Raw genomic sequence first — 17,347 nt, 5'->3', positions numbered from 1 at the left:
TCTTACAGGAACTGATGAGAGTACAACATATGTTCCCACACCAGATCCAAAGAAACTTTCCCATTTCAAATGCTCCCCTGTGTGAAACAAACATGGTATCAGTATGTTAGTTATAATACAAATCTTCCATATAAACCCCCTTTCTGCAAGGTGGCATCCTTTCTCATATACTGGTTGCAGCAGAAAATCCACAATAACTTAAGTCTGAACAAATACTCTTTTTCCCAGGAAGAAGCAAAAAGGGCCAAGAATTCCAATACTTTAGCTGGCAGACTTTTATATGAGCCTAGTCATTCATCGTTCTCTATAAGATTAGATATTGGATATTAAAAAAAAAAATCCATGGCATACCATAACAAAAAGAAAAATGCCTCACTGTCATTACAAATTCATTATTTTAAACTTGAGTTTTAATTAAAGTTAGCTGCTTTTTTAATTAAAAAGAATTTTGCACAACTCTGAAATGAGCTTCTTGAATGAAGTTCATTGATATGTCAAAGATGAAAGTGACTTCTTTCACAACATAACATTCTATTTAATGTTGAAATCAGCAGAACTCTGGCTTGAAATGTCAGGAAGCCACTAGAAATGAATTTGTACTTAATTCATTCCAGAAAACATAACATTAATTCAAGATTATTTTTCCATCTATAAGAAATATGAGGGGGATATACTGAGAAGTTGGGGATGGGGAGGGAATTCCTTGACCTGGTTGAGTAGAGAATCTCTTGATTTAGAGGTCTGACCCTGTCTTACAAACATTATGTCAATTATATAAGCTGGAAAAAGGTCTGTATGTGTGGGTGTATGTGTATGATTGTAAAACACAGCTGATACATACTGGCACCAGTACAAGTGGTTCAGAGATTAATAAATCATATGAATTATGTTTTATAGGTACAGTTCTATCACTAAAGGGAGCAGTACTAACCTTTGCTTGTATGGACTGCATGGGAACATTAATGCATCCTCCCTATGAAGCATGGAGAGATCCAAACGCCACTGAGGACAGTGAAAGAAGAAAAAAAAGGAAACTTGTCCTTCATTCTGCATGCTCCCAGAGCACAGGAGATCACCAGTTTGCCATTATCTGCTCAGAGAAACAAGCCAAAGTATTTTCATTGCCTTCCCAGATATGCCTCTATGTTCACAACATCACAGACACATCATTATTTTTGCGAGCAGATGCGGTGACCCTCTGTAACAGTGTTTGCTTGGCATGCTTTTGTGCCAATGGGCATATCATGATACTGAGGTACTTGATACCATTTCATGAATGTAAGCCATGACCCTTTCTTGCCACACACAAGCCTTGAAGTGAAGAGGAAAGTGGCACTCTTGGCTAACTGCTGAACAGTGAAGTCTATGAGGTGGTGGTAAAGATCGATACCTCCAAAGGAGGATTCAGAGGAGATTCCGGTCAAGATAATGCTTTAAGAAAATACATATACACACACATGTATCAAGAACCCCAAATACCATGCAATTTATTTTCTCAAATTTCACCTGTCACCTTATAATATAGCTAGAACCATCAAAGTGATTTCTAGACCTCTTTGGGGAAATTTCCTGTATATTGATCCTGCCAATTTCAACTTCTGATTGCTTACTTGTTAACCTTGGAAATTATCTTCACAACTCAGATTATTGCATCTAGAGGTCTTCTCCCAAAGAATAGAACATATAACTAAGCAAAGCTTAAATCATCCATCCAATTTCTTAACCTCCCTCCCATACCCAGGCAAATACACAGCCAAAGATTTCAGCCCCAGCTACCTATCCTAAACAGTGCATAAACAGCACGTGCATCTCTCAGGCTGAAGAAGATGGCCCATCTATGTCCTTATGGCGACAAAAGTACTCTTTACATTATTCAGTTCTTTCTCTACAGTTAGCAGGGCCTGGTTGAGTCTGAATGCAATTTCCTTGCTCTCCTTGGTGGCTCACAGAAACAACTCTATATGCAAGTTTAATTCACAAGTGTCAGAGAATTCAGCTTTGCTTTGTACAACATTTGGGTAATATAATCCAGGAATTCGAACAGAAGATGACCCCTTACCTGCAATTGCTTTTCTAATCTAATATTGAGGTTTATAACTTAATGGTGATAATCCTATCGCATTTAATAAGACATATTCCCAAATAATTATTCATAGATCTGCAGCCTTAGTCATTTTGATTATATTTAAATGCCATGGTTTTATGTTTGTTTGCTTGGATCATAGCTGTGAAAATATGGCAGACATTATGCACTGCATACAATATTGTGTTTAAAAGCTCTATCTATAGAATCTACCTATTTATTTTCAGTTTACCCAGCCTCCGCTCTCTGCTAGATGTGAATTACCTGCCTGAAACAGATACGAGGATTGCCCGGACCTTTTGTTTTACCAATGAAGGACAAGCTTTGTATCTTGGTTCTCCAACAGAAGTCCAACGACTGAACTGTAGCCAGGAAATGTTTGACAATCTGCAGGTGGGTCTTGAAATATGACAAATACAGCTTCTGTGCTGTAAAAGCTCAACACCAAAAAGCAAGTCTGATCCCTTGAATCCAAAGTGGCTGAGCTGAAGATGATTTGAGAGTGTGAGAAGACACAATATTTTCTGTGACATGATAGTTTCATCTCTCTCCCAAGATGACAGCCCATTTGCTGCCAGGAAGAATGAGAGTCTTAGGGAAATTTGAGAATATTTGAGAGTAAGGGAGAATAGGCAGGATATAATCCTTGGATGATGAACTCAAATCCTCTTGTACTAAGGATTCTTCAGGGGTTAGAGAGCTTTTGGTTGTGAATGAATTGATTATTAGGAACAGTGAGATGGGTTTGTGACAGGCATGGAGATTGCATGATGACCTGCCTGGCTGGAGCAAAGGCTGTGGATATCACACAGAATCATTAAAAAGCGATGGGTGGTGCCTGGGATGAGGCAACAGTTGTAGTCCATGTTGGTACCAATGGCACTGTAAAATGTAGTCAGCTAGACCTGGAAGCCAAACAGCCTGCTAATTAGCAGATTGAAATCCAGGATTGACGAAATCATATTCCCCCAAATGCTACCTGTTTTGCCAGCTTGACAGGTGGAGCTCCGGAGCCCCAGTTCATAAATGGAATGGTGATGCCAGGAGGAAGGATTTAGATGTGTTAGGCACTGAATCTTTTGGGACAAGCCAAACCTGTACAGGCCACCATGAAATGAACCAAAATGGAGGAACACTTCTGTCATATAACATCACAAAGAGCAAAAGCTTGATATGCTTTTGTGCCAGTGGACATATCATGATACTGAGGAACTTGATACCATTTTATAAATGTAAGCCATGACCCTTTCTTGCCACAGACAAGTTTCAAAGTGAATAGAAAAGTGGGAAGGGGTAGCCATTTCAGAAAATACTATATAAAGTATATAGTCAGTGTGGAAATTGAGTTGTTAGTAGACATGACAGGAGATGAAGGCAAAAAGCCTGGGGAAAAACACCATCTTTTGAAAAAGACACTGTGTATTGATGTTCCTAGAAGGGTGCATGGGGTGAGGAGAAGAGTCACTATGGTTGGCAATATCCAGTGGTGTGCCAGAGCTGGCTCGTGCCAACTCACAAGAGCCAGTTGTTAAATTATCTGGAATTTTGCAAGCCAGAGCAAAAGCTTGATATACTTTAGCAACTGGATGGCAGAGGTGAGCTTTGACACCTAGCATTCCAGGCAGCTGTTCTGCGGCTAATGGCTGCAATGGAGCTGGCAGGGCCATTTTTTAAACATCTTAGCAGCACACCGCTGGCAATATTTGACTATAAAGATATAGGGACTCAAAAAAATGAGGCTGTGAAAAAGACTGGAAAGAAAAGTTGGGGAGGGGAGAATCTCCTTATATTGCCTGAAAGTTCAACTAGATTGTAACCCGCAGCATAAGAAAACATCTACCAACTCTAGGAAGACTTTCTGACTAAGATAGGATTTTGTGTGATCCACCAGCATTCTTTTTATGGCTGGGGGTAGAGGGGGAATCATTAAGAAGTGAAATTGTCATCTGGCTTCTGGCAAATACTGCCAAACATTTAAAAGTGACCTGTTGGTATACCCTAAGTACAATCAAAGTAAACATTCAGTGCTCACAGGGGCTTCTCTTGTGATGTTTGGCTGAAAAGACTTGTAATGGAGTTTTTTTGTTTTTGTTTTTGCATTGTTGTTTGAACAGGACATGCTTGGTGATTTGTTCATTCCCATGGACACCCCAGAGGCTCAGTATAGAGGTTTTCTGAAGGGGCTGTTTGGTGGAACTGGTGGAACACTCGACCGAGAAGAACTGTGTAAGTGTTTTTCACATACGATGTGTCACAAAAAAACCCCCAAAACCCAAGAAGGAAAGTAAAATATAGAAAAGGGAAATAAATAGAATAAAATTGTGATAGCATGACACTGGCATTTCTGAAATGGTAGTTCAAAACAATTATTTGAACAATGTTGGAAACGTTCAAATGGATAATTTAAATTATACCATTTAACATCAAGATTTAAAATAAACTTTCTAAAAGTTGCTATGTATCTATGTGCTAAAGGCTATGATGGAGGTACTGAATAATGCCTATTACGTATCCAGAGATAAAAAATGCATTGTATGAATATCTCACCCCAGTGATTCCTACAAAAAAGAAAAAAAAAAAAAGACTGACCCAGATATATGCAACTAGTATCTTATTGTGCTAATGTAAGGTTAATCTGAGGAGTCAAAAGCCATCAGTTACTTGCATGAACTTATTAAAGTTTCATTGTCTGACATCAATAATGCCTACAACTTTCTATTGCATTCAGTATATTCCATTCATCTTAAGACTGACTTCAGACCTCATGGCTGAAACATCTGGCCTAATTTTTGGACTTTCTTGCTTCTCCATTCCCTGCTTTTTGTTACATGTTGCCTGATGAAGAGTTCTTGAGAACTTGAAAGTTTGCACACTCTTCTGTGCCATTTTGGGACAAAATAAAGGTATTACTAGACTCTGGGATTTATTTCATGGACAATATGGGTATGTTTGCTTTTTATTCTACTGAAGTTGTGGGGGGATTGTTGTATGTTGTAACCTTAACTTACTGCAATATAGTATTAATTGCATATACTTGGGTTTCTTGTGTGGACTTTCAGATCATTGGTTACAAAATGATCTGATAGGTGCACACACACACACACACACACACACACACACGTGTGTGCTTTTCTCCATATATTATCCCTCTTTTCACCATGAATTATTTCCCCTAAAACTGAAATTGGGGAGCAGAAAGATGACTGTGTGATGGTGGTCTTCCACCATCTGGGAATATCCAGTGATTCAAGGTTTATACCTGTAAAATTCTCAGATAATCTAGAGGACTCTGTACTGGGGAAGATTGTTCTGTGGGCATAAAACTCTGCTTAAGAGAGTTGTCCCATTCAGAATATTATCTTTTCTGAGGATGGAACTGTTTCTCCATGGTAGGCCAGTATTTTAGAGCTGACATGAAGCAGTCCTTTTGCAAATATTCCCAAAGTATTTCAATAGGAATACTTATTTTGTACAGTTTGTTTTTTATATTGGAGCCCAAAATTGGTGGGGGTTCTTAAAAAAAGAAGTTATTGAAAACACAGTTGCAAACAATTCCAATGAGGAAATATAAATGGAAGCATCAGAAGCCAATGTGGTTATACATAAAATCATTTCTTGACAATAGATTTAATACATTTAATAATACACATATTATATATCTTGATTGCAGCAGTGGATTTGACAAAGTACCCTATGACAGGCTGATTAGCAAATTATTAAATGTAGGCTGGATGGCATGACAAGGGATATATGCTAGATCAAAAATCATACTCATCACTGTTTTCTCATCAAATGGGAATGGGATAAAGAGTGGATACCGTAGGATTCAGTCCTGGCATTTTCCCCTTCAAAATATTATGAATGACTTAGATAAAAAGTGGAGGGACTGCTTATTAAATGTGCAGTTAATAGAGAATTTGGTGGGATACCTTAGAAGATAAAATTAAAAATGAAGATGATAAATTAGAGAAATGGGCTGAAAATAACAGAATTACATTTAACAGTGACAAATGCAAAATTCCTCATGCAGGAAACAGAAATCAAACACACAGATACTGAATTGGGAAAATGTGTGGCTTAGTTCTAGGATCTGGGAAAGAGATCTTGGAAGAGTAGATGATTACAAACTGAATATGACTCAGCAGGGTGGGACATAGCTACCAAAAGACAAATGCAGTTTTAATCTGCATCAAGAGAAGTATAGTTTCCAGGTCATGGGGAGCCATGGTATCAGGTTGTTCTGTTTGGTCACACCTCACCTCAAGTACAGTGGTCACTTATGGACATCATGCTTTAAGTATTCATATAAATGGAACAAGTTCAAATATGAACAACAGAAATGAACAGGGGACCAAACACGCCCCCTCTCCCTAGGGATTGAAGGAATTGAGAATATTTAGTTTTCAGAACAGAGGTGGGAGATATACAACTTTCAGTTATCTGAAGAGATGCCACATAGAAGAAAGTAGAGACCAGTTGTCTATGTCCTGGGAAGCCAGGTTCTAAATTCATGTTAGGGAAAAAACATCTAATCTCGAGTGGAATTAATTATCAAAGGAAGTGATGAACTTCTATTTGATGGGATACATTCAAATGGAATTTAGACATCTGTTGGGGATGGTTTATTTTGGATTCATGCATGGAATAAGGGGTTGGACTTGATGGCCTAAAGTACCTCTCCCAAGTCTATGATTTTATAATTCTTTGATTCTGTGATCTGAATGAGAATTCTTTCTAGAACCTTCATCTCTGTTGGCATAGACATAGGCATGAAGTTTCAGGAAACATAAGAAAATACTTTTAATTCTGTTCCATTTCCAGTTGGTGAAGCAACAGCAGGAAAAGCATCTCGTACTCTTGCTCAGCATATTCCTGGATCCATTGAAAGTATTAAGGGAGCTGCAGGAGGTGCTATTGGAGATCTGGCTCGCGCACGCCTTGCTCTTGATGAAAGGGGACAAAAACTTGGAGAACTAGATGAAAAGACAGCAAGAATGATGGCAAATGCAGAGGCATTTTCCAAACATGCACATGAGGTGGGTGTTGATCCTGGAGAAGTATTTCTTGCCTTTACTGTGTTTCAGATGACAAATATCCTTGAACTGATTGTTTTTTCTACTCACTCCATTAGGCAGATGCCACTTAAATCAGAATTGTTTGAGAGAGCTTCTTACCTATTTTGGGCCATATTTAGTGCATTTATTCTTTTCTTTATTATTCTCAGCAGCACTAATTGGGGTGAAGAAAGATAGTTAAGAAAGATAAACTGTAATAAAATGCATGACTGACAAGCCAGGAAAGAAATGGTTTCAACTTCACTGGTTATACTTTTCAAAATACTTTTTGTACGGATTGAGCACAGATCTTTCAGCCTTTCTGCTGGAGTAACTTCCAAGGGTGCCACTGTTTTTAATCATACATGTTTAAACCTCTGACTGGGATTTGGTTGCCCATAAACTAAGCTTGACCCTCTTGTGGGGAATCATCATTCCTCTTCTACATGTCTGTACATGCCCAAACATACAGATTCACTCTGGAAGATGGTCATACTGAATCTTCTGGAGAATTGATTTCACTCCTTTAATACCTCCTGAAACAGAAAAGGTGGCTAAATTTTTGGGGACTTTCAATGAAGAATGTAGTGGTGCCTTAAGCCTCAATAGGTAGTAAACATTTGTCTTGTCAAATATTAGCAGCCCCCTCCCCCCTCAAAAAACCCCAAATCCTTTACGGTTCTAATAGCAGAATTCCTGGTCCAGGGAAATATGGGGCATAGATGTTACATCTGTGCCCCATATTTGCAAATATCGGCTCCAGCATTTAATCTATAAACACCCAGACAGATTGGAAGTTGGGATTTAGGGCTCATACTGCAGAATGTTAGGATGCAAGAAAAACATTTACATGTTATTTTATAATCTCTGTGTCACTTGAATAATGTTACCTCTACCCTTTCAGGTAATGCTCAAATACAAGGACAAAAAATGGTATCAATTCTGATTTTTAACTGGGTAGCTGCCCCTCAGTGTACTGTGACAAGAAGTCAAGGGGACAAGCCTCAAAAGATCAGCCTCTCAGCAGAAGCAGCTCTTCTTCCATTCGGTTTCCTCTTTCCCTTTTCCTGTTCCCCAGAGAGTCAAAGAAGAAGGTAGTTTTCTAAGGCCACTGCACAGTGGATCTTTGCATCTACCCCGAGTCTTTTCCAAATGATCAATATCTAACAGGTAACATTTAACTGGCTTGAGTATGAGCTGTGGAGAGGATAATTCCTGGTTTAAAGCAGCATGTATATATTAGATTGTTAATGCAGTTACACTGAACAAAACCTTGCATGATTAAGTGGCTTCTTATACAAAGATTAAAAAAAAAAAGCAAAGCATGCTGTGACTGAGGAAAGTGGATTTATTGTTATGTTCCACAAATAGACATATAGACATTTTAAAACATTTCTAGCATGTTGCTTTCAACTGAAAATAAACTGCATTTCTCTGATCTGACATTCCTTTTCTGTAGGCAGGTTTAGTTTGAAAACAGTCATGCATTTCATTAGTTAACAAATAAAGTCACATTAAAGTTCAGTGGCCAAACTTTTGTGCTTTCTTTATGGGATGTCTAGATATTTTTAGACAGATGTTACTACTTTCTATCAGTATTACATATATTCCTTAAATTTATTCCATCAAAGTTCCAGATAATTTTGCAACTTTTCCAAAATTCATGATCATTTTTAATATGCTACTTTATTATCCAAAGTCATACATTTTTGTCTTAAACTTTCCTTAAATTTGCACATTTTGTAAAGTTTTTGAGCTGAGAAATATCTTGATGCAGATTGTGGTGGATTCGTTGAATTATGTTTGTTTTTGATAGACTTGAAAGAAATCTAATGGATTTCTCCAACACTGAAAGTCTTTGCTTATACTTTGGGAATTGCAGCAAAAATTTATAAATAAACTATACAGATTACAACTAATGTTGCTTTATTTTTCAGTAATTGTAGTAGAAACCATATCTAGTAAGCAGGATATATTAAGGCATAAAATATCATGTTCAAAAGGGATTGCAAGGACCTCTTTGGGGAGATCCCCATATTAGGTCACTGGGCACTAGCATGGCTAAGGATGAGGTGTGGGTGAATAGCTTAGTAAAAAGTATTTATTTTGTTTTTAAGGACCAAGGGATGGGTAACATTTTGACAACAGTTTGTCCCCTTCCACAAAAAGCTTTGTCCGACTGAGAGCTTCTTGGAGCATCTACCAAGAATCGCCCGGTCTCTCCAGAGAGTTAGGAAGTGCAGAGACAAATATGTTTACCTCTGATTAGCTGCTGGTCAAAGATGCTGAAGTTACTGAAAGCATAATCCCAGATAATTCCAGTTAGGAAAAAATAGAAGAGAAAGGTAGAAACCATGCTGTCTTCCCAAAAACTTAGTGACCATCTGCAATTCACAAAGCTCATAAGTGATGAAAAGAGGTCCCCAAGGAAGCTATGGAAAAATAACTTAGAATATTAAGAAGTCTAAAGTTCAGAATGAGTTGAGGCTGATGAACGTTCAGAAACTTTCAGAATAGGAAAGGCAACACTGTACCAACTACTCAATGAACTTAGCAAAAGGATCACAAAATGACAAGATGTTAGGTGGATTGCTCTACTGTATAAAGAAAAAAGTATGGGGGTGTAAAATAGTTTTATAAAATTGTGCATAATATGGAGAAACTTGTCAAACTTGTCCAGGTCTATTACAGAACCAGGGAACAATCTGTTATTATACATTAAATACACAGTTAACCATTGTATGGGTATCTAAGCCAACAAATGTTGATGTAAATTCCTTAGCAAGAGTTTTATGCTCATATATGAAAAGCAATATAAAAATAATTTTTTATTATAGTTATCAATTATTTAGCAAATGAAAATTATTTAAATAATTGAGAGCTTGGTTATGGTTACTTTATTTTGGGGTGTGCTGGACAATTAGGGAGCTGGACTGGAGGCAAGGCTAAACAGATTCACTGAATGAGAAATCAAAAGTACTACTTTGTACAGGGTCTAGTTTAACCGTGGATTATACTATCACAAGTTTTGATGGTAATCATAAAATTTCCTTTAACAAAAACACTTTTAATAAACAGTAAAAACAAAAGTAAATTGTTAATATTTCAGTGTTCACAGGTTTTCCATTCAGTAAAATAGATACTGAAACATGCTTCAATCAACATTTCCTAATTCAGTTCATGAATGTACTTTTTTAGGGAAGTCATATGTATAGTGCTGTTTTGACTGGTCCTAATAAAGGTGTTACTCCAGCTGTGCTTTGGGGATATTTTTGTCATGGACCAACATGGCTATTTGTATGCCTTGGAAATTACTGAACTGAGTTGCCCTGAGCAGATTCCACCACAACTGGCCAATTATTTTGTTATCTGAAGAGGGACTTTACATTTTTAAGATTCTATCTTCTTTGTCCAATAAGTTACCCTACACTTTTCTGGTGTAATTGACTTTTTCCTTAGTGGATCTCCAGTATTATTCTGTGGCTCAGTTCACTTATTTCTGCTCTGTGAGCCCTACTCCAGAAAGCAGCAGATTTCATGGTTTCAGAGTTGATGCCAGCAGCCATTGCTCACACATTTGCTAAGCCATGGCTCATTTCACTATGGTTAATAACAATACATTACCGTAAACTTAAGTAGTTATTATAACTTCTAATGGCTGCTCCAAGGGACCTCTTTCAGCCATTTCTTTTTTTTTCTTTCTATTTAGAGAAGTAAAATGTATAGCTGGATATAATTAAAACAATTATAATTATTATTTATATAATATTATATAATATATAATATATAATAAATAATTATAATTAAAAATAATTAAAACGAATGAAAGTAAACTGCAGTTCACATCCTCTAGTGTCTTTCAAGCTGGAATTGCAGGCACACGTGTTCGCTTCAAAGGGATCACACAGGAATCAAGTTACAGTCTAGTTCTGTTTTGAAAGCCCCACCAATCAGCAGACAGAATTGAACAAAACAAGAAACTTTCCCATAGAAAAGACAAACCTCATTGCTGCAGATGGAGTTTTGTAAAAACAAACTTTTAACAAATCTTTCTTTTTAACTGTAAGTAAATTTTAGGTCTCTTTTAACTTCCACCTTTCCTCCAGCTTTTTGTGAATTAATCAGATTAATTTAAAGCTCTATTTCTTCATTTAAAAATATAGACCCAAAAATAAGGATAACCCCCAAGAGATTTATCACTGAAAAATAGTTATAAACCAAGGTGTTTAAGAAATGACAATCGGTTAGTTCTAATGTCCATTAAAGGCCGCACCATAGTAGCGAACGGAGAGAGTTCCCCTGCCTCCCAACCCCTCAACTTCACAGCCGTTCGCAGAGACTTCGGTCTGCGTGATTAGCTTTCAAGGAACGGCTGTCTGGAGACTGTATGGGTTGATTCCCTTGCTTCCTCCTTAATCCGGAGCACGTTGGGTGGCCGGCGCTTGCTGCCAGCCACCAATCCAGCTGCAATGTCGTCTCTTCCTATCACGGAGAGATGTTTAAGCCACCATCTTCCCACTGGAAGTTGGTGGGTGGCCTTTTTGAAAGCATTTTTTCCCCCAGACTATATTATTCCTTTGATTCCAGGCCCCATGAGGTATTTTAGTCGTCCTTTTGGAATTCACCCCCGTGCTGTGCTGCACACACAAAGAGGTTATTTCCTTTTCCTTTCTTTCCCCCCTTTTCTTCTGTGTGTCAGCTCTCTCCTGTCTACTGACAGGAGTTTCAAGTAATCCTGTCTGCTGACAGCAGTTTCTTCTACTCCTGGCTCTCCCTCCAAATTCGCCCAACCCTCTGCCCCACCAGTTAGTTCTTTACTTGTCATAGTAGAATACAAGTTAGGTACCATCTCATCACAGATTGGCTCTTTGATTATCAAAGTGAAATATCCAAATGCACAGCTAATTTTCAAGTGCAGCTCAGGAGAAGGAAAACACTTCTGTTTATTTTGCACAAAATGATGAAGTAAATTCATTCAACAAAGTGAGCAAATTCATTGACTGATTTAAAATCACACAGAAAAGACATAACAAAGCAGAACAGTAAGCTACACTATACAGGATTTGTCAGATGAAAACTAAAACAGGAAAGGAATGGGTTGCAAATTTTTAAATACAAGATTGTGTTCTCTTATACTAAAGAGACATCCCAGTCATCTACCATGCCCTGCAATAGACACATACTTCATGCATGTACTACTTGGAAGTAATGTACTCTGAGCAGGGTATGCATATTTTGCACTTTCCTTTACACACATGAAGTAAACTCATAAGGATCTATGATATATGGTATAGATGGTCAGTAGCTAGCATATAAAAAATCATGGAATTATTACAGAAACCTGAGTTACAGATACTCCATATGTTCAAGTTATATATATAGTGAAACAGATTAATTCAAGTTTATTTTTCATATATTGCACTATGTAAGGTACTGGAATATATGGAGTACCTATTTTTCATACAGAAAACTTCTGCACTGGTAAAACGTAGCAACTCATTCTTCCAGCTGTTCCTAGCTACATTGCATTTGAAAAAATAATCCTATATTCATCTTTCTCTAATGCTTCAACATTTTAACGGTTAAAAATAGGCTTTGGAATCACTAAGGTATCATCAAGAAATAATATTATTTAGTGAAATAATTTCATAGTAATTTCTAGTTATACCATGACCTCTGAATTATTTTCTTAATTGATTTAGGGGTTTAGATTTTTTTCTGAAATATCAATGGATGTACCAATGCTAAAAACAGAAATATGCCTAATTGTCCAGCCTATAAATTTCCTCATAGAACTGTGCATTACAAACTTCTGTTCCAAATTCAGAATTCCAGGTCTTGGAGATCTCCCCAGCTAGGCCCAATTTTGATCCTTACTGAAAGCTTTACTGAGAGTTTTACAGCATTTTCCATTTCATGCTTAACAATCTGTGCCACCTGAAAAAAAAACAAAAACAAAAAAGCAGACTTAGAAATATAATGGGGTGCATGGTTCCCATGAGATAGTCAAATATGTAACTTTTTTTTTACTAGTTGGGTATTTGAATAAACCTGTAATACTACAGCAGGAACAATTCAGAGAATCTGAAGAAGTAACTACACAACCAAGACTCTCAAAGAATCATAATCCATTTTATGTCATTTTTTTTTCAAAAATGCAGAATCATATACTCATAAAACCCAGCCCAAGCATAGATGAATGGCATTTTGCACATGAAAACAAGCCAATTCGCACTTCATTCCCCACTGCTCTGAATGCAATTTCTGTCCAAACTGACTTTATAAGATGTAGACCTAAGTATAAGGACAGAAGTGGAATTTGTCCAGTAACAAGTGTGAACAATAGGCAACTTCCCTTTGCATTTTTACTGTATTCTTTGCAGTCAATTTGGTGAATACACAGACACCAACCAATTTGTAAGAATTTTAGAACTAACTCATCATACCTGTATTATGTTGTCTTCTGCAACTTCATAAAGAAGTTCATCATGCAACTGGAGTATGAAGAATCCTCCATGTTTGGGATGCATAATCTCCCTCTTTTCCACCCTCTTTGATTTTCCTAGCCGAATAAAACATTAAACATTAAAAGAACAGTTTCAAAGGATGTTAAAGTTATAAAATTGTCTAAAGACAAATCATCATTGCTGCATGAATAGAAATATCCTGCCCTCCAAAGGAAAGAAGAGGTAGTGTTTAGCGAAGAAAACCCTGAAATAATTGGGAATTAGGAGTCACCTGGAGAGATATACTGTTAAGCCAATAGATTCAACAAACCTACATTCAGCTGTTATATGCTAAAATGAATATAGAAGCCTTTCTGTACAGAAATAACTGTTTTGTTTTAACCTGCATTAGTCAAGACATGTTTAGAGTAACATTTATGGTTCTGGGCATCACATTTTAGCAAAATATTGATAGGTTAGACTGCCAGAATTAAAAGCCAAACCAGGATGATGAGGGAGCTAAACACCAGGTCCAATGAAAAATGCAAAAAGATGAGGCAAAATTGTTATCTGTTATTCTGAGGGGCAAGATTATGGATAAAAATTACAGGAAAGCAGGTTTTGGCTACACATTAGAAAAGCCTTCCAAATGGGCAGGTTGTTTGACAGAGGTATACTTTCCTGCCACTGAAGTATTTAGGCAAATGCTACACAGCTTCTTGTGAAGAAGAACTAAAGAGCCTCTTGATGAGGGTGAAAGAGGAGACTGCAAAAGCTGGCTTGAAACTCAACATTAAAAAAAACAAAAATCATGACATCTGGACGCATCAATTCCTGGCAAATAGAAGGGGTAGAAATGGAAGCAGTGACAGACTTTATTTATTTGGGCTCCAAGATCACCGCAGATGAAGACTGCAGCCATGAAATTAAAAGATGCTTGCTCCTTGGGAGGAAAGCTATGGCAAACCTGTACAGCATATTAACAAGCAGAGACATCACCTTGCCGACAAAGATCCGCATAATCAAAGCTATTTTCCAGTAGTAATGTATGGCTGTAAGAGCTGGACCATAAGGAAGGCTGAGTGCCGAAGAATTGATGCCTTTGAACTGTGGTGCTAGAGAAGATTCTTAGAAGTCCCTTGGACTGCTAGGAGGCCAAACCAGTCAATCCTAAAGGAAATCAACCCTGGCTCCTCATTGGAAGGATTGATACTGAAGCTCAAGCTCAGATACTTTGGCCACCTAACGTGAAGAGAGGACTCTTTGGAAAAGGCCTTGATGCTGGGAAAGATTGAAGGCAAAAGGAGAAGGGGACGGCAGAAGATGAGATGGCTAGATAGCATCACTGAAGCAATGAACATGAAATTGAGCAAACTCTGGGAGGCAGTGAAGGACAGGAAGGCATGGCACAACATGGTTCATGGGGTCACGAAGAGTTGGACACGACTTAACAACAACACACAGCTATAGTGGTATTTTGCAGTGTTTTACTGGACTTAGCAGGGAAAAGTCTGGTTCAAGAAGCTGCCCACCATATATATAGCATTGCCCCGTCTCCTACTGTCACTCTTTCCTGGTTCCCTTTCTGACTTGTACATTTGATCCTGATGCACACTTTGGAAAACTAGGCTAGTTTCATTCCTGCAAACAAGCTGTGTCTAACTACAATCCCCTTCCTGAAATAGCCATCTCATTTTGCCTAAAGGTGTCACTGCCAAATGCTTCCAACTTTCTCATTTCGGATTATTTTTTTTCCCCTACAATTTTGAGCCCATTTCTGATTGAACTTGAAAGCTCAGGAAGTAGAACAGTCAAGGGTCTGATTTTTCTGCTCTTTCTGGAAAATTAATAAAAGGGGAGAATTCTTATAACTATAACTTAGGAATCATTATGAAACTAAAACAATGTAGCATTTTACATTAATAAAGAATGGGTTTCTTTTCATTATTTGAATTCATTCCTTATTGTACTATTATTTTATACCAGAGTCAGTATTATAGATTAATTTTGTTATTACCCCAGTGTTTTTAGATTACCTTTCACTCCTTTTTGGTCCTGTCTGCTGGATTTGTAAAGAATTTATACAGAACTTAGAAAGGAATTAATTCTTATTTTCCCTGGTTTTTATTTCTCTACTAACCCAGTATTGAGTGCTGTGTTTTAATAAACTGTTTAGGTCAGAAGGAAAAGGCAATTTAATTCCTTTCAAAGTAATGGATGCAGGAAATCACTTTCTGTATAGTCAGGAATATCACTGTTAAGGATAACATGCAGATGTGGGATACAGGGAGTCCTGGAGCATTCCTCTTGTTTCCCTTGCAGTTTTCTTATGAACACTGCAGTTTATAGTGATTCTTCTTCTTGACATTAAAAATGAGAGAATATTTGGAAAGATGAGTACCTTCCTCTCTGCATAAACAGGAAAAATAATATTCTCCTTTTCTTAACTAACACTCACATTTCATTTAGTTAGATTTCCCTAGATTTCACAAACATCTAACTGTGAAGCAGGGCAGGGGTAGTTGTTAGAATTGCATCTTTCCCCAGCCATTCTCCCATAAGTCAGATGGCAAGGAAGAGGGCCTACTGGCACAGACCCCATCCCTGTGCTCCCTCTGAATTATGAGCGAGCATTGGGGAAGCATCATTTGAGGTCCTGTGTCAGCTTGGTGGGCCAGTGTTTCCCCAAAATCTTACCTGTGAAAGTTCTGATATCGTAATGCAGTAGTCTAAAAAGTAATATAAGTGTTGGCTATTTTGTTTTCTTGAAACAGCTTTAGAATGTTATCCTTTCTTGAGTACATCTTTCATTTACACTGTAAATGAAAATGTAACTGAGTACTGATCTTAACTGATACAGAACCCAAGACAGCCTACCCACCATATGGAAATATCTGCTTGGAATATTGGATGTTCTGAGGCAAGCTAAAAGCAAAACCTGGTTATGTGAATATATGGCAGAAGCTCTGAAAAAAGAACAAACGTTTTATATTCTTCTTTTACTTGCAAATAGGTGTTTCCCATAATCTTAACATTTAAAACATATGATACCAAATATAAAATATAAAGACAGGAAAAAGAGACTGACCTGCTAATATTTTGCTCTCCAAATGTCCAAAAGATTTTACTGCTGAAGGTAAAGCTTCCAGCTGTGTCTGAATATTCACTGTGGCTGCCTTGACAATATCCGCAGCAGAGCCCTGGACAACAGTGTTTACAGCTTGCCTCTCTGCCTAAAATTCATGAAAATCACAGTGAAGCAGTGTAAACTAATTAACTGCTATAAGGAGGCAACAGAATCTATATTTAATTGAGAATGTTAATTTTATTCCAGGAACTCTGTGTGTGTGTGTGTGTGTGTGTGTGTGTGTGTGTCCTTTCTAGAAACAGGCTGAAATAATAATAGAGCTCCTAAAAGTACTGCGGTATTTCTGTGTTCTGTATTATAAATGAAAGCAGGCAAATACAAAGAACTATAGCTATTAGGTGAGTTACAAGTATAATAATCAAGCAACAACCAAATAAATAAATACTTAAAAGATGGAATGTTAAACTAAAAAAGAGAGGAGGAACAATGAAAAAATGGTTGTGATTTGGCAGATAAAAGAAAGGAATGGTTCTGTAGTAAAGCAACATAACCGAACTCCTCTATGCAGTTCTTTTAGTAGGGAGGCCTGTGGCATTGCACATGAGTGTACCAACAATTGAATACATTTTAGCATGAGTTTTTAAAAATCCTCTGAATGAGCTCATATTAAAGCAAA

At 37.4% G+C, this 17,347-nt stretch overlaps 2 protein-coding genes across 2 annotated transcripts in view; one reads left to right on the top strand and one right to left on the bottom strand.

Moving 5' to 3' along the window:
* Positions 1 to 8,493, top strand: part of STXBP5L (syntaxin binding protein 5L) — an 83,779-nt gene extending 75,286 nt beyond the window's left edge. Inside the window, exons 22-26 of the mRNA XM_007424172.3 lie at positions 898 to 1,255; positions 2,311 to 2,476; positions 4,198 to 4,309; positions 6,905 to 7,119; positions 8,042 to 8,493. Of these exons, the coding sequence (XP_007424234.2) occupies positions 898 to 1,255; positions 2,311 to 2,476; positions 4,198 to 4,309; positions 6,905 to 7,119; positions 8,042 to 8,083 (893 nt within the window). The 3' untranslated portion in view covers positions 8,084 to 8,493. The remainder of the gene's footprint in view (positions 1 to 897; positions 1,256 to 2,310; positions 2,477 to 4,197; positions 4,310 to 6,904; positions 7,120 to 8,041) is intronic.
* A 2,386-nt stretch (positions 8,494 to 10,879) lies between these two features.
* The window catches only part of POLQ (DNA polymerase theta), a 64,654-nt gene continuing 58,186 nt past the window's right edge, over positions 10,880 to 17,347 (bottom strand). Inside the window, exons 29-31 of the mRNA XM_088147445.1 lie at positions 16,672 to 16,816; positions 13,584 to 13,699; positions 10,880 to 13,074 (exon numbers count right to left, since the gene is read on the bottom strand). Of these exons, the coding sequence (XP_088003571.1) occupies positions 12,961 to 13,074; positions 13,584 to 13,699; positions 16,672 to 16,816 (375 nt within the window). The 3' untranslated portion in view covers positions 10,880 to 12,960. The remainder of the gene's footprint in view (positions 13,075 to 13,583; positions 13,700 to 16,671; positions 16,817 to 17,347) is intronic.

Source organism: Python bivittatus, unplaced genomic scaffold, assembly GCF_059951505.1.
Source record: "Python bivittatus isolate LINGU-HERP-01145 unplaced genomic scaffold, Pbiv_v1 ctg000520_np1212, whole genome shotgun sequence".
In the NCBI taxonomy this organism is placed as follows: domain Eukaryota; kingdom Metazoa; phylum Chordata; class Lepidosauria; order Squamata; family Pythonidae; genus Python; species Python bivittatus.
This window is presented reverse-complemented; position numbering and strand designations above follow the sequence as displayed.